At 38.4% G+C, this 17,591-nt stretch overlaps 1 protein-coding gene across 1 annotated transcript in view; it reads right to left on the reverse strand.

Annotated features, from left to right (window-relative positions):
* Nucleotides 1-15,324, reverse strand: part of LOC107293545 (1-phosphatidylinositol 4,5-bisphosphate phosphodiesterase zeta-1-like) — a gene marked incomplete at its 3' end in the record, with an annotated part of 41,967 nt that extends 26,643 nt beyond the window's left edge. Inside the window, exons 1-3 of the mRNA XM_015822698.1 lie at nt 15,319-15,324; nt 15,035-15,202; nt 12,988-13,219 (exon numbers count right to left, since the gene is read on the reverse strand). Coding sequence (XP_015678184.1) covers nt 12,988-13,219; nt 15,035-15,202; nt 15,319-15,324 — 406 coding nt within the window. The remainder of the gene's footprint in view (nt 1-12,987; nt 13,220-15,034; nt 15,203-15,318) is intronic.
* Nucleotides 15,325-17,591: the final 2,267 nt, after the last annotated feature.

Here is a 17,591-nt window from a genome sequence, read left to right on the forward strand (position 1 = left end):
ATGGCTATTCCAACAAGCGGGACTGGCCTAGGGCAATTTTTAGAGGGGTTTTAATCATATTTTAATTAGACTATATTTAAATATTTCTTCTTAATTAATTTTAATTCTGTAATTGTTATTTGTGTATTTTTAATCGATTGTCAGCCGCCCTGAGTCCGCAAGGAGAAGGGCGGGATATAAATTTAATAAATAATAATAAATAATAATAATAATAATAATAAGTGTTTAGTTTCTGTGATATACGTACTTTTAATTGGTTAAAATTGCATTGCTTCCTTTTACCAAATCTAAAATTAGCCTGCTCTTATTTTTTTTTTAGGATTGTACATGTTTCAAAAATTATTCAGAAGAGTTGGTTCCAAGTGCAGGGGGGCAAAAACACAGCATCTCTTTAAGACAGATAAACCTGTAAAAAAGGCAGCTACTTTAATGAGCCACATTAAAGATGTGGTTGTTTTAATGATTAAGCTCATTTAATGAGACATGTTAATGAATTTAATGAGTTGCATTAAAGACATGGTTATTTAAAAGAGTCAACTTCTTAAAGCTAATACATTTTTAATTTTTCTAGAATTCATCATCCAAAAGTAGCTGCTTTAAAGAGATGCTGGTCTTGCCCTCCTATACGTTCTAAAGCATCTCCTCAAATAATTTTCAAAACATTCACAGTTTCATTTCTTAATATATAGTTTTATTGATCTTGGTACTTTTTATCCTTTTCTTCAAGCAATTTCTTTCCATATCCCAACCTAGATTATTTTTTTTTATCTGTTTTGTGCTCAATATGCTTTTTTATCTCTATGCTTTTCACTTCCACCTCCTCGATCCAGCTTAGCATGTTTTTTTTTCCCTCTTACTGAGATACATTTCAAAATGTATCCCCTTTTTATTCTTCTCTCCTTGAAAATAAATTGTGCCTGCAAGTGACAGATTGGCTTGTAACACCAAAAGGCATAATCTCAACACCATGGGCTATATCCATTATGGGAAAGCTTCTCTTCTCTATCTCTGTCCCTCCCCTGTTTTTTAAAACTTTTTATTGATTCCATCTGTTACACAATTGTGCTTCAAAATGATATTGGAAGTCTGAATTGTGTTTTAAACCCAAGTACCCTCTTACTTTCATGACCCTTATTACCTCCAATTCCTTTTGATTCATGTCTCTTGAAGTTTCTTTGGCTGTGAACCATTGATCCAATACTTTTGCAAAAAGCTTAGAATATTCTGGATACTAGATTAAGTTTGTAATAAAAAAAGTGTATGTCACACAGAATGTTGACTTATTCAGGGCTACAATCCAGAGTTCCATCCATTACACCAATTACAGTGATTTATTTTATCAATAAAGTTCAGACACTGAGGAAAACAGAATCACTCCAAACCCTATTACTCAGCAGGAAAAGAATTGTCTCAGTTTGCAAGTCACACTGAGCCCAAGGTTCAGAATTAGGCTAGATGTAGCTGAGAGCTTGGAAGCCGCAAGAGAGAATGTGAACTTTGATATGAAAACTACCCTTCCCTGCTATATTTTAAGTAAGAAAGCAAAGAAGAGCACTGCTCAAGAAACAGATAATACCTAGATATTTTATATCTAGGTTATTCAGGTTGTGCAATGCTTCAGGAATTTGCCACAAGTTCAAAACAAGTTTCAGAATCTGCTGGAAATGCAAATATAGCATTTGTCTGCAGCTCTTTAAAGCAGCTATGTGTTTCTCTGGAGGGTAGTATAATGTAAATATGTATGTATAGTGCTACATTCATATCTCTAATCTGGAGCACTACACAGTTCTAACCTTTATCTCTCTCTGCTCCTGCAGCAGTATCCCATTTCCATCTTCCTAGCAAAATCATCTTAGAACTGGTTGAAGCCTAGAAGTCTCCTGCCAACCATGTACAAGGATCAAGGGGAATGGTAGCCCAAAAACAGAAAGCTGCCTAGAGTCCATTTTTATCCATTGCACAACCAGGCCAGTTAGCATTAGAGATTTGAATTCAGAAGGTATTCTTGTTAGAAATGTGCTCCTGAGCAAATGCTGAATCTAAAAGATGATCAAGTAATTGTTGTTGTTAGTTGCGAAGTCGTGTCCGACCCATCGCGACCCCATGGACAACGTTCCTCCAGGCCTTCCTGTCCTCTACCATCTTCTGGAGTCCATTTAAGCTCACACCTATGCTTCAGTGACTCCATCCAGCCACCTCATTCTCTGTCGTCCCCTTCTTCTATTGCCCTCAATCTTTCCCAACATTAGGCTCTTCTCCAGTGAGTCCTTCCTTCTCATTACGTGGCCAAAGTACTTGAGTTTCAACTTCATTCTGTGAACTTGTTTGTTTTCCTGCAGATAGTTCATTTCTAGGTTAGCTAATATTGTTTACCTGGTGCTGTTTCATGCTTATGTGGAAACATAACATCCCTAGTAGTTAAAGTCCCATTAAGCAGAAGAAACAATCAAGGAAGAAATAAGACCATAACCAAGGAACTATCAGAGAAGAAACCACACACCAGCCAAGATTGACAGGGAGACTCTCCTCTGCACTCATAGTATTACCTAGCCGAGTGTTGAACGTGTGCAAGAAAACAACCATGCTCAGAAAACACTAAGGATCCACAAGTGCAACCTTGAAGTACATATCTTCTCTACTATTTACCCACTTAAAAAGGAAATATTCATAATTACATAATACAGATGCAGAATATGCCTCATCCCAACTATTACTGAATCTGTCTTAGGCCCAGTACTCTTCAATATTTTTCTAAATGATTTATGAGGGAATAGAAAAGTAACTCATCAAATCTGCAGACAACACCAAACTAGCAGGAATAGCCAACACTCCAGAACAGGGGTCTTCAAACTTGGCCCTTTTATGACTTGTGGACTTCAACTCCCAGAATTCCTCAGCCAGCATGCCTGGCTGAGGAATTCTGGGAGTTGAAGTCCACAAGTCATAAAAGGGCCAGGTTTGAAGACCCCTGCACTAGAAGATAAGCTCAAAATACAGAAGGATCTCGACAGACTTGAACCCTGGGCCCCATCTAACAAAATGAAATTCAATGGTGAGAAAAGTTAAGGTTCTACATTTAGGCAAAATGCACAGATATAAAATAGGTAGTACCTGGCTCAATAATAATAATTGTGAGAAGGATTTTGGAATCCTAGTGCATAAATTGCATGAATTGGTATATGTGTTGTTTAATGAAAAGAAGAACAAGGGGTGACATGATAGCACTGTTTCAACATCCAAGGTGCTGCCACAAAGAAAAGGGAGTCAACCTATTCTTCAAAGCACCTGAAGGCAGAACAAGAGCAGTGGATAGAAACTAATCAAGGAGAGAACTAACCTCTAAATAAGGAGAAATGTCCTGACAGTGAGAACAATTAATCAGTGGAATGGCTTGCCTCCAGAAGCTGTGGGTGCTCCATCACTGGAGGATTTTAAGAAGAGACCATTTGTCTGAAATGGTATAGCGTTTCCTGTTTGAGCAAGGGGTTGAACTGTAAGATCTCCAAGGTCCCTTCCATCTCTGTTATTCTGTTTTTCTGAATGCTAGTAAGGATTCATTGCATTAGAAATAAAAGACAGTGGAGGAGTCCTCTGCCCAAACTACATCTTGAACAGAAGGAAGCATGAGAGAGAGAGAGAGAGAGAGAGAGAGAGAGAGAGAGAGAGAGAGAGAGAGAGAGAGAGAGAGAGAGAGAGAGAGTGGTAGGATGTTTTCTGCTGTTTTTTAAACCCAAAGATTCACTGACAGATGAAAAACAGCCAGAAGGACAACTGATAAAGACCCACCTCACAACCTCTCTCTTGCCTTTGGCCCTAGTGATCAGAAAGCTTCTACAGACAAAGAGATTGTGCTATCTCTGTCACACAGTAGCCCCTGCATTCGCACAACATAGGAAGTTTGATTTATCTAATACTTCCTTTTTAGGTAGCCAAGCATGCTTTTTAAAATTTATTTCAATTTCAAGGCTATCCAACTCCATAGCAACCCCAGGTGGCTTACAGATAAAACAATTAAAAGAAAGCATATCAAGAAAAAAAAGAAGACAAATGACCTGAAGACAGAACCAAAAAACACAAACAGCAAAAAAAACACTTCAAAGGGACTCAACCATCCTCGTAGCCCTAAGCTTGAAAGAACAACCAGGATTTTAGCAGTTTGCTGAAAGTAAAAAAATAAAATAAAAAAATCTCTGGGGAATATTGTCCCCCAGAATGATGTGAATCTGCTACTTTTGGATTAGTTTAATTCTGTAAAGCCAGAAAAGTGTTTATTTTAATAGCTACTTTAGGAGAACAAACCTAGTTAGATCATTTTGCATTAGGGTTACTTTCAATGAGATGGGCAGCCCTGTAAACTTAATTACTAAATAACAAATAAATGTTAAGTCCTGTTGTAAGTCAGTTAATGCAATGGGGCTGTGGTAAAGGATTCAGAAAGGGCTTTTCTTAGATTTTTGGACTGTAAAAGCGAGTTGGGGAGAGAGATACTTTCAGACTTTCAAGATATATCTTTAATACAGGGAGTTCTCAACTTAAAACCATTGGTGACCATTCAAAGTTACAACTGTGTTGAAAAAAACCATTTTTTTTCATATTTTTGATCTTTGCAACATTCTCAAGATCATATGGAATCAGTAGTCCAGTAGCACCTTTTCAGACCAGCAATGAAAACAATGGATTTTCAACACATTACCATATTTTTAATTGATAAAGTACATGTAACATATAACCTCCATCTGTAGAACTGCCCTGTTTTCTCTTCATCCAATTTAAATCCAACATCAGTTTCAATCACAACTTCACAGTCTGTGAACTGTAGCTTCCCCCCCCCCCAAAGCTTATGCCTCTTAATAAAAATTGTTACTCTGAAAAGCTGCTACCGGACTTCTTTGGAACTCAGATCAGGTGGGGGGAACTCTGGAAACATCCACACAATTGCCAGTTAAGGTGTTAAGTCTTCAGAAACTAGATTCACAGATTGCACTAAGCCGTGATTTGAATAAGCAAGAAGCGCTGGAGAAAACACAGTTGTTTGGGTTTAACAAGATCATAAAATCACAATGGTTAGATTCCTATAGCAATAAGTTCCAATATCTCAGGGGCTGCCCCAAAGAAGAGGGAGTCAAGCTATTCTCCAAAGCGCCTGAAGGCAGGACAAGAAGCAACGGGTGGAAACTAATCAAGGAGAAAAGCAACCTAGAACTAAGGAGAAACTTCCTGACAATTAGAACAATTAACTAGTGGAACAACCTGCCTCCAGAAGCAGTGAATGCTCCAACACTGGAAGTTTTTAAGAAGAGACTGGACAGCCATTGGCTGAAATGGTATAGGGCCGTGATGGCGAACCTATGGCACGCGTGCCACAGGTGGCACGCAGAGCCCTCTCTGTGGGCACGCACGCCGTCGCCTCAGTCCTAGGCCTTCAGCTGGGTTTTATAAAACCTTTTTGCTTTAGGCCTCCAACGCCGTGTGCCCAAAAAAAAAAAGGTTCAATTAATCAATTTTAACTTCTCGCGGGAAAAAAAAGATCTCGCAATGTTGGAATTGATTGATTGAACTTTTTAGTCCCACCCAGTCTGCCGTTACCACCACAGCCATGCCCACCATGTGGGCCATGTCCACCCAATTGGCCACACCCACCCAAAGGGTCACGCCCAACCGGCAGCTGACGATACATAAGTGGGTTTTCGGTTGCAGTTTGGGCACTCGGTCTCTAAAAGGTTCGCCATCACTGGTATAGGGTTTCCTGCCTGAGCAGGGGGTACAACAGCTCATATTTGAAATTTATTAGATTGTGTAAGGCTGTACAACTTGACTTACTTTAGGAGTGCTTGTAATTGCTAGCATGAGTAGCAGCAGGTCTAAGCACTTTCAGAGCTGATAAAACTTCGAAACCTGCGTGTGTGCTAAAGCAAACAGCAAATGACGGCAAACACTGTTCTGAGGGGTGGGGAAAAAGTGTTGAAATTAATCTCATTTAGGATTTTTGCACATCTGGAGTCAGCAATTTATGCCTTCTAGAAGGATTTCTCTTTTGTGCGTTTCTGTTATCTAGATCAAGGATTTTCAAAGTTTTTCAGCAATTGAACTTGTTACTTTTCCAACAAAAAAATCCCCCAGCCCTTTTTCAAGTTGCAAAAAGCTCTCACAATAAGAAATCATCAGTAAAAGAAACGGGTCCCAATTGTTGCCTGTCCATAGCGAAGAAGGCTGATCGGGAATCACCACCCAAGAAGGAAGTCCGTGTCTGCCTGAAACATCCTTTTGACCTTGCTCCAGGAAACGGAGCAAGGCGGGGCTTTTATTTATTTATTTTATTTAGTGTATGGCATCTACAGAGGTCATGCAATCATTGATATACAAATATTAGTTTAAGCCAAACATCATCAAATAAATATACATATATGTATATGTATACATATACAGGAGCGCAATGGCTGATATGCTCAGTTTGTCTGCTGGAGAGCTGATAGCCTAGGTTAGGCATGTCAAACTCGTGACATCACGTGATGTCGCGTGATGTATCATGACTTTTTCCCCATTGCCGGCAATGGGGTGGGCATGTTTTTGGCGTGACGCATCCAGCCTGCAGGCCGGCAATTTGACATGCCTGGCCTAGGTTGTCCATGCAATGGGGTGAATTACTTGCCTCAGGTCCTGCACATCTAACAGTTTGAAAGCATGCAAATGCAAGTAGATTAACAGTGTTCTGTGCACCTTTGGCATATAGTCATCCTGGCCAGATGACCACAGAAGTGCCTTCAGACAATGCTGGCTCCCTCAGTCAAGAAACGGAGATGTGTACACTTAATGTTATATGTGTTAACTGCAGTGAGAATTGTATTTGAAAAGATGAAGAACCACCAGCGGAGGAAGAGATAGTTAAGAAAATCTCAGACTGTGCAGAAATGGACAGACTGACACTGAAAACGAAAGAGAAAGAAGATTCAGAATACTTTAGAACATGGGATACATTTTATCCATGGCTAGAAAAACGAGGTAGCGAGAGTTTAACATGTATTACCCCAGTTAATATGTTGTTGATAAAATATTAAGGATTTGTGATTATAAAAAAATTAATAAAATATTGGGGGGGGAAACCGAGATGAGCACCGTGCCCTAGAGTTGGACTCAACTGACAGGGAAACCTTTACCTTTTTATACCTATATATATTAGTATGTGGACAATACCAGGGCCCCAGTAACAGCTGTGATGTTTTTTCGAAGTTTTTAAGAAGAGACTGGACAGCCGTTTGTCTGAAATGGTGTAGGGTTCCTGCCTGGGCAGGGGGTTGGACTCGACCTCCAAGGTCCCTTCCAACTTTATTATTATTATTATTATTATTATAAGGTGGTTTTTGTAGGTGAGGGTTATGGCCTTCATTGCTGTCCTTTCTGCTCTACCTTAGAAAAAAATGTTATGGATGTTCCTGTTGTGCCTGAGTTAATTTGGAGCATACAGGGTTGACCTTAGTCTTTCATGAATGCTATCAAGTTTTGGTGAAACAGTTTGGAAAATTCAGATGTAGTTGGTTTCATTCTGTAATTCTCCCCAATTCCAACCCTTTTACTAACAGTGGCTATAGGAAGTGTCTGTGTATTCTTTTAATGAAACAATGTGTTGTCCTTGTGTGTCATTATTGTGACTGGGAAATGCTGGGCAGCTTATACATTTGATTGAGAAGGAAGAAGGCTTGAAACAGAGCAACATTCCAAGTTCCTACGTTGGGGAATTCTTTTTCTGGGGTGTTATTTTTCCACAGCCATATCTGGACAATGTTCAAACTCCATCTTCTCCTTTTTAGCTTCCTCCACAAATAAACCTGTTCCCATTCTGTTTGATTTTGGAGTTACCCTGCTGGTGGACACCCAAAACCCCACAATCTTTGCATAATTTCCTTCCAATAGTCTGTGGCAGGGGAAGGCAACCTTGGCTCTTTTATGACTCGTGGACTTCAACTCCCAGAATTCCTAAGCCAGCGTGGCTCAGCTTGGAAACCTCTCCCTTTCCCCTCAGCATGGCTGGCTCAGGAATTCTGGGAGTTGAAGTCCACGAGTCATAAAAGAACCAAGGTTGCCCATCCCTGGTCTATGGGGTTGGAAAGAATAACAAGGGACCCAGAAGGTTGAAGGCAATCGCTTTCCCAGTGAACTACTTAGTTGTTTTTTTTTCAAATGGACAGAAGGCATTTTTGATTGTTTATCATTAGCAGAAAAAGCTCAATAAAGCTAGAGTTAAGCAGAGCCACTTTCAAGCCTTAAAGGTCATGGAGGTTTCAGGTGGAATGCTAAGCACATCTTCCCAGTAAAATCAATAAATGTAAGAAATCCAATTGTTGTCTCCCAGTTATGAATTGAATTGGAAACAGCTCTATAGCTTCAGGTTTTTTTTATTTACCTAAGCTCTCTAACTCTACTGTATTTTCATATGGATATTTGTATAAAACAATCCTATTGATGAAAAACTCAACATTTCCCATTGCAACAGTTGATTTTTCTGACCTACTTTTATTCCCGTTGAAAAACATGTGGCCAAGTAACAATTGTCAGAAAAGCACCCAGAGTGTAATGGTGATATACCTCATAATCAGTTGAATCGTATTTTATTCAGCAGGTATAAATCATTACGTATAGTGGAGCTGATTGCTGCCTGCTTCCTGTAGCATGTACATTAAAATAAAAAAATCATAATATAGCTGCTAAATCAGGAACGTGAGAATGGCCACGAATGCTACTTCTAACAGGGAATCTTGCAAGCTTAATTTTAAATATAAAAGGTGTGGATGAAACAATGTACCGCCTAACCCTTCTTGTTGTTGTTTTTTTTATATCTGTTACCAGCAATGTGTGAAAACCTGGTGTTGTATAGGAATTCTATAGGAATTCTATAGAATGTGTGACATTTTTAGGACCTGGGATAGGCAGATGTGGATGTTTGATGGTATTATTATTATTATTATTATTATTATTATTATTATTATTATTATTATTATTATTATTATTATTATTATTATTATTATTATTTTCAGGAGGCAACTGGACTTTCTTGTTTTTCTTTGAAGACGTTTCACCTCATCCAAGAAGCTTCTTCAGCTCTGACTGGATGGTGCAGACTACAGGAACCATTCAGCTTCAGTTTGAGATGGAGACAACACAGACTCATCCCCAACAACCTGCGCCTGTCTTCAACAGTGAAGGGACACGGGACAGAAAACATCCTGCAGTCAAGAAGGCTCCACACCCATTTGCACTGCTCAGGTGACTCTGAGGAAACAGATAAACCTCCAAGTGGCCTCAACGACTCTCCAAAAGAATGCAAACGACCAGCTCTCTGCAAGGAATATAAATCCTTCCTTTCCCCCACCATCCAGTCAGAGCTGAAGAAGCTTCTTGGACGAAAAGTGAAATGTCTTCAAAGAAAAACAAGAAAGTCCAGTTGCTTCCTGAAGGAGCACCTTTGGGACAACCGTGACCTGGATGACTGAGAATCTCCATAGACACCAGGCATTGTATATGATCCCCAGGCATTATGCAGAACGACAAGAACTATTTAGGCAAAGAATGAAAAGAGAGCCATGAAAAGGGTTAGGGTTTATTGAAAAAGATGTATATGAAAATGAAAGAAAAAATGCAAAATAAAACACAGGACTTTCTTACTGAAAAATGCGAAAGACCGGTACTGATTGACTTGTTGCAATAAGGAAAGCTAGAATGGCATTTGTAGTGGAAATATTTTATACTTTTCCAGTTTGCCTTTAGGCATTGCACAGAATGCCTAGGAAGTGTGTGAAATATTAAGCATCACATACTTTGACGTTCCATTTTTGGCATTCTATAGATTTTCCTAGGCATTCTATAAAATACCTAATTTCACAGATTGGCGGTAACCTATAACAACTGATTTGATGTTGTGTGAGTTTGTTTGAGGATGATGGTCACGAGACCAAAGCCAGAACTAGCAATGAAGTGCAGATATTATGATAGGTTTCTGTGATAAGGTTGTGCAGTGGACTAATCTGGATGTCATAGGCTAGTATTATAAAAACTCTTTATATCAAGAACAATTATGGTAATCAGTAGTATTAATGATCAAAGTATTGACTACTTTTTTAATTAAGCCATGGTAAAGGATGGGAACGTGACACTTAGTGCAACAAGCTAATTGGACAGGCAGGAGTTTATAATAACAGAAATATAGACTAAAGCTTCCACCCAATGTAGTAGTATTGTTTATTGTCATGTAAGTGAGCAAAAGAAATATGCTCGTGTACCAAATTTAAAACCCAAATCAAAATACAGTAACAAGAATTAGTGCTAAAGAAGGAATTAACTGTATAACAGTTCATATTTTTATTTCATTATTAGCGTTTGTACACATTATTGATATAAACACACAAGTTCCCCAAGAGAGAACAGTTAATTCATGCAAATCCATAAATACAGTTCCATAAGATCACATATGGTTTTGTAAAAACTGTAAAGAAAATAATACTGCAAATATTTTGTATTTAAATATATTTCTAAAAATAATCATTGTATAATAGGAGCATCCAAGCTTTTTTAAGACACTGTAAGAAAAAAAATGGTACAGATAGTCCTCGAGTTAGAACAGTTCATTTAGTGATCCTCAGAAGTTATGACGACACTGAAAAAAGTGACTTATGACTGTTTTTCACACGACCATTGCAGCATCCCCTTGGTCACGTGATCAAAATTCAGACACTTGGCAACTGACTCATATTTATGACGGTTGCTGTGTCCCAGGGTCACGTGATCACCATTTGCGACCTTCTGACAAGCAAAGTCAATGGGGAAGCCAGATTCACTTAACAACCGTGTTACTAACTTAATAATTTCAGTGTTTCACTTAACAATTGGGGCAAGAAAAGTTGTAAAATGGGGCAAAATTCACTTAACAACTGTCTCACCTAGCAACAGAAATTTTGGGCTCAGTTGTGGTCATAAATCGAGGACTACCTGTATTTTTAGGCCAACCCAATGCTAAAAATAGAACATTTTTAAAAATCCAAGGATTATATAACTTGGCCTCAATGTTTTAAATGAACACACCATCACATTACAATTAACTTTTAGATGAAGTAATTTTAGAAATCAGTGAAGCTGTGTATGTGCCAAATCACAAAAACTTGCAGAAAGTTTAAAGGGCGTAATGTACAAAAAATAGAGAAAAAACAGTTTGACTCTTAAAACAGGGTTGAGAAATGTTTTAGATTTTGTTTATGTGTTTTTATTTATGATCAATTTAGTAATACTGAAACTTATTCATATTTAATTTTGTTAGTGTTATAAGCTTGCCTATAATACCTCCAACTGTGGTAAAAAGTCAAATATTATTCCAATTTCAGATAGTCATCGATTTACAACTATAATGGAGCCCACCATTAAAAGCACCATGGTCACTAAAACAACCTCCACAGTCATTAAGCAAACGCCATGGTCATTAAGCAGATCCATTATTCACTATAGGCCTTTTTGCTGAAACTGGAAGTAAACACTGGTTTTCGGTAAAGCCATTGTAAGTCAAAGTCACATGACCACAGGACAATATTAAACAGTGCGGGCTAGTGCGGGCTAGTTGTTTACATGAAATGGGTCACGTGAGTGTAGGGCAGGAGTAGGCAACCTTGGCTCTTTTATGACTCGTGAACTTCAACTCCCAGAATTCCTGAGCCAGCATGGCTCAGCTTGGAAACCTCTCCCTTTCCCCTCAGCATGGCTGGCTCAGGAATTCCGGGAGTTAAAGTCCACGAGTCATAAAAGAGCCAAGGTTGCCTATCCCTGGTGTAGGGGATGGGCATCAGAAGTTTGGAAACAGATCATAAGTATGTTTTGGGGGACGTCCGTCATAACTTCATTAAACAACTGGTCATAAGTGGAGGACTACCTATAATGAGGCTGTCTCATAATAACAGAAAGCTGAAATACCCTTACCAATGAAAATTTCTCTTCTTTTTTATTTATTATAAATCTGATAGTTATTTTTAACTAGGTGGCAGTACATTTTGGACAGCAAAGAGAAATCATTTATATAAGACATTAACTCTATGTCATTACAGATTTACTAGAACATTATATTCAAATGTATACATAGGCATGTCTACTCAGCTTATGTCCCATTGAGTTTAATAGGCAAATGTAAGGTTGTGCTATTAATCAAAAACACTGAGGTGCTTTGAGCTATTTTTTTTTCTTCCAACATTTTACTAGTTGCCTCTATTGCAATCTGAACTGTAAAATTATCAGTCTAGGCTGCTGCAGAAAAAAAAAGTTTCAAAAGACTAATCTCATAAGTTACGATGACTTGAACTGATATTCCTATAGTCACATTTAATATCTGAATGAAACATTTACTAAGATGAAGCATGCATACAATATAGTACAACGTACATACTGTAAACCAGTGTTTTGCTTTTAAAATAGACAAAGTGTTAAACAAGAAATGTGAACATAATGCTTTCAGAAAAAAATCAAATTAGTTGCAATGTTTTTCCTCATTGTATGCATAGAAGAATCATTTTTATAAATAGAGAATTATAAAGCTTATTTATAAGCTGAGCTCTCTGATCATCTTCTCAGGAGATGATTAATTAGCATAGAAGCAGTTGAATAAATTAATACATTATATCATATACTGTATAATAAATTAATACAATTTAAATTCATAAAAGCATGCATAACATATAATACAAGTTGTTTTAAAGATTGTACACGTTTTAAATTTTTATACATCACTTAAAAGGCAGTGGCTACACAAAATGACAATTCTGATCTATTAAATAAACATATGGTACAGAAGACACAACTACTGTATGGTAACAGACAATGACCAATGACTTCTTCCAACAAAAAAAGTATGTTCTTAAAGAAGCATGACAATTGTTTGCATTATTTCTATTTCAGCCTTCATTGTTTCCTTAGAAAATGAAGTTCCACTAATTAAATCGTAACTTTAGAACTTTGGGATACCTTCATGAATGGGTTCGTATCGATTAATGAGCGAAACAGCTCTTCCTTCGTTAGCATTAAGCTCAAATTGCTCCTTTCTGAGAAATTCAGCTAGATTTCCTGATGATAGAACTTTTTTGTTTGACGAGTAGCTGTTGAAGAGTTCAACCAGTTCAGGTCTGTGCAGAAGCATTCGGTAGAGTGCTCTGAAATCTTCCATGGTAATAAGTCCAGACTTCTGTTTGTCATTTTTCTACAAAAAAAAAGGGTGAGAGAGAAGAAGTTTAATAATATGCATAAGGCAGTATAAATAATAAGATGAAGAAGTGAACTCTAGGAAAGCTGTCTTTCATTTGAAGATAAGCCATTACAAGTAGTCCTCAACTTACAACAGTTCATTTAGTGACCATTCAATGTTACAACAGCACTGAAACAAGTGATTTGTGATCGTTTTTCACACTTACGACCATTGCAGCAAACCCATGGTCACACGATCAAAATTCAGATGCTTGGTGACTGACTCATATTTATGACGGGGTCATATGATCCCCTTTTGCGACCTTCTGACAAGCGAAGTTAATGGGGAATCCAGATTCGCTTAACAACCAGGTTACTAACTTGACAATTGTAGTGCTTCACTTAACAACTGAGAAAGGTCGTAAAGTGGGGCAAAACTCACTTAACAACAGTGTTGCTTAGCAAAGGGAATTTGGGTCTCAACTGTGGTCGTAAATTGAGGATTACCTCTAATCTGATGTCAAGCCTAAATAGGCAAGAAAGCAGGAGAGAACTGATAAACGGTAGGATTGAAACACATTCAAATTCATAGCAATGCAATGACTTACCTTCATTTATCTCGTGCAGCTGAAAAACACAGAGAATTATGCTACTCTACACACACACCACACACACTTACCTTAGGATAGTTGCAGCCAGGCTTCCCATGCCCCGACATCTGCCTCGCCTCGCTGACCCACTTCTTCTGCGGTCACTCACCACCGCTCACGTGCATTGCCCCCCCCTCTGTTTTGCTCCAGGAAAGGCCTCTGCCAGCAAAATAATAAAATAAGATCTGGTCTTATATATTTTTTGCCTCCAAAAGAGGTACCAGGTCTTATTTTGGGGGGATGTCTTACCTGCTTACCTTAGGACCGCCACAGCTAAGCTTCCCACGCCCCGACATCTGCCTCGCCTTACAGGCCCAATTCTTCTGCGGCCGCTCACTGCTGCTAGTGCACGTCGCCCTCGGCCTCCATTTTGCCAGAAAGGCCTCTTCAGCTGAGAAACAAGCTCCAGATTGACGTGCGCTGTGCTTCCTGGCCTCCATTTCACCTTCAGGAAAGGTCGCGCGTGTCAATCCAGAGCTCGTTTCTCAGCTGCAGAGGCCTTTCCTGAAGGCCTCTGCTGGCAAAATGGAGGCCGGGGGCAACGTGCACGACCAGCGGTGAGTGGCCACAGAAGAAATGGGCCGGTAAGACGAGGCAGATGTCAGGGCGTGGGAAGCTTAGCTGTGGCGGTCCTAAGGTAAGCAGGTAAGACATCCCCCCAAAATAACACCTGGTACCTCTTTTGGAGGCAAAAATATATATAAGACCAGGTCTTATTTTTGGGGAAACACAGTATGTATAACAAATGCTTCTCTGTACAAATACAACAAAGTTACATTTTTTTAAAATAGTAAACAAGGACATTACCTATCAATAATCAGAGCCACTTTGGTCTAGTGATTAAAGCACCAGGCTAGGAACCAGGAGACTGTAAGTTCTAGTCCCACTTTAGTCATGAATGCCAGCTGGGTGACTTTGGGCCAGATACACTTTCTCAGCCCAACTCACCTCACAGGTTTATTGTTTGGGGGAAATAGGGGGAGGAAGGAGTATTAGGTACGTTCACTGTTTTGAGTTATTTATAAAAATAATAAAAGTGAGATAAAAAAAAATCTAACAACATACATTTCCATATTAAAAGAAAACTTTAATCTAGAAATTGGTCCAATCAACACCTGAGAAAATGGTTTTGAACATATTTTTAACAAAACATTTTTTAAAAAAATATTTTTTTTTCTCACCTTAAAAACCTTTTTCACATGAACATAATCGTAAGAGACTTCAAACTTATTGAGCAGCTTTAAGGTCTTATCTATGTTGATCTTGCCTTCTCTAAATTCATCATAAATCATGTCCATGAACCATGTGCAGAAAAGTGAATTAAGGGAACTTTCAACAATACTGACAATCTTAATCCAGAAAATATTGACAACATTGACAGTCTTAATTCAGAAAATAGGTAAGAGACAATCTCGTGACTTTTAACATTAAGATTTCTATGACCAAATGCACTTAAATTACTTACATTCATCTATTTCATTTAGACTCAGCTTTAGAAGAACAAAATAACTTTGTACAGCAATGTTCTAAGTGAAATATAATTAAAATAGTAGGGGTGTTTTCCTCTCATGGAAAAACAACTTCCCCATCCTCTTTGAAAACATTTATTGGGGGGGGGAATAATAATTTCCCTGCATTATATGTAATAAGAGCCAGTTTGGCCGAGTGGTTAAGTGCTTGCCTCGAAACCAGGAAACTGTGAGTTCTAGTCCTAATTTAGGCATGAAAATCAACTGGGTGACTTTGAGTCAATCACTCTCTCTCTCAGCCCAACCCACCTCACAAGATTGTTGTGGATAAAATAGGAGAAGGAAAGAGTATTATTAGGTATGTTCACCACCTTGAGTTACTTATAAAATAATAAAGGCAGCATAAAAATCTAATAAATAAATGGTAAGTAATATATCAAATTTATATGTTGCCCAACTCCTAGTGACTCCCAATTTAGGGATACATAGGGATAACCGTAAACTGCCATTAAATTCAGATGAAGCTTTGCTTGTTGCAAAGGAATGGAGTAATGTTGAAAGAGTTTACACAATCAACAAAAACTGGGAATCCTCAACAAAAGGATTAAATGTGTATTTGTGTAGAAAAAATGGTGTGCCCTATAGCGCAGGACCCTACTTTGCACTTCTTAATATCCTACTCATAAAAAAGCCCTCACACAGCAAACTTATGATTATTCATTCATTTATTCCATTTATATCATGCTGGGATCTAAGTTTATAAGTTATGAAAAACATTAAAAACGCCCACAATAAGTATTAAAGTCAGAGTAAAAACAATTAAAAACACATAAAAATTGTAGCTGGGCAGAAATCAGATAAATAAAAGATAAGAACATGACAAAAGCTAACTGAGCTGGAGCATTTTGGGAGGTGTTTTGAGCATCTTCCAAAATGTCATCAGGAAAGGAGGCCAGACTGGTCTCTATTGAAAGATTATTCCAGAGGGCCACTGCTGGTCTGGATTCCTTTTGCTTCCTAATTAGGTCAACTGGAATATTATGCTTATTTGAAAAAAGGTTTCAAAGTGTACCCAATATTAAATTGCTCCCCTAGAAAAGCAGGAAAGATTAAGAGCTTCCAATAGAGAGAGATATGTGGATCTGGAAGATACTCGCATCCAAATATAGTTATTTTTGCTTCTTCCTTTTCACAGCAATACAGATAGTTCTCGACTTACGGCCACAACTGAGCCCAAAATTGATATTGCTAAGCGTGATTTGTTAAGTGAGTTTTACGGCCTTTCTTGCCACAGTTGTTAAGTGAATTGCTGAAGTTGTTAAATTAGTAACACGATTGGTGAGTGAATTTGGCTTCCCCATTGATTTTGCTTGTCAGAAAGTCGCAAAAGGCGATCACGTGACCCCGGGACGCTGCAACGGTCATAAATGCATGCCTATTGTCAAGACTCTGAATTTTGATCATGTGACCATGGTCGTTATGTATGAAAAACAGTCATAAGTCACTTTTTTCAATGCCATTGTAACTTTGGACAGTCACTAAACGAATGGTTGTAAGTCGTGGACTATCTGTATGTACTTGAAGGTGAACTGAATGTTTCTATGGCTGATGTAATGGTCAACTTTTCCATCCAGAAAGCACTCAAGTTTGCTTGGGAATGAGTGCCTTGTGGATCGGGAAGGAAAGATCCTCTGTGTGAAGGAACCAAAGAACAAAGATACGTTTTTAGCTGCAGGTTTTTGGAGTAAAAGTTGGGTAGGTCATTGTCTTTGTAAGGACCTAGTTACTAAGAGCCCTTGTTTCTAGGTTCTTTCTTCCTGACAGATAGAACAGAGGTCTTCAAACTTGGCCCTTTTATGACTTGTGGACTTCAACTCCCAGAATTCCTCAGCCAGCATGCCTGGCTGAGGAATTCTGGGAGTTGAAGTCCACAAGTCATAAAAGGGCCAAGTCTGAAGACCCCTGAGTTAGAACAATTAATCAGTGGAACAACTTGCCTCCAGAAGTTTTGAATGCTCCAATATTGGAAGTTTTAAGAAGAGATTGGACAGCTATTTTCTGAAATGGTATAGGTTTCCTGCTTGAGCAGGGGGTTGGACTAGAAGACCTCTGAGGTCCCTTCCGACTCTGTTATTCCATTATTCAGGTTCATCTTCTAATGAATAGATCAGTGTTTCCCAACCTCTGCAATGTCAAATGTGTAGCCTTCAATCCCCGGAATTCCCTAGTCCCTATGCCCTTTGCTGAGAACTATAAAATTTACTCAAGG

Source organism: Protobothrops mucrosquamatus, unplaced genomic scaffold (genome assembly GCF_001527695.2).
Source record: "Protobothrops mucrosquamatus isolate PMUCROS unplaced genomic scaffold, P.Mucros_1.0 scaffold1648, whole genome shotgun sequence".
Lineage (NCBI taxonomy): Eukaryota > Metazoa > Chordata > Lepidosauria > Squamata > Viperidae > Protobothrops > Protobothrops mucrosquamatus.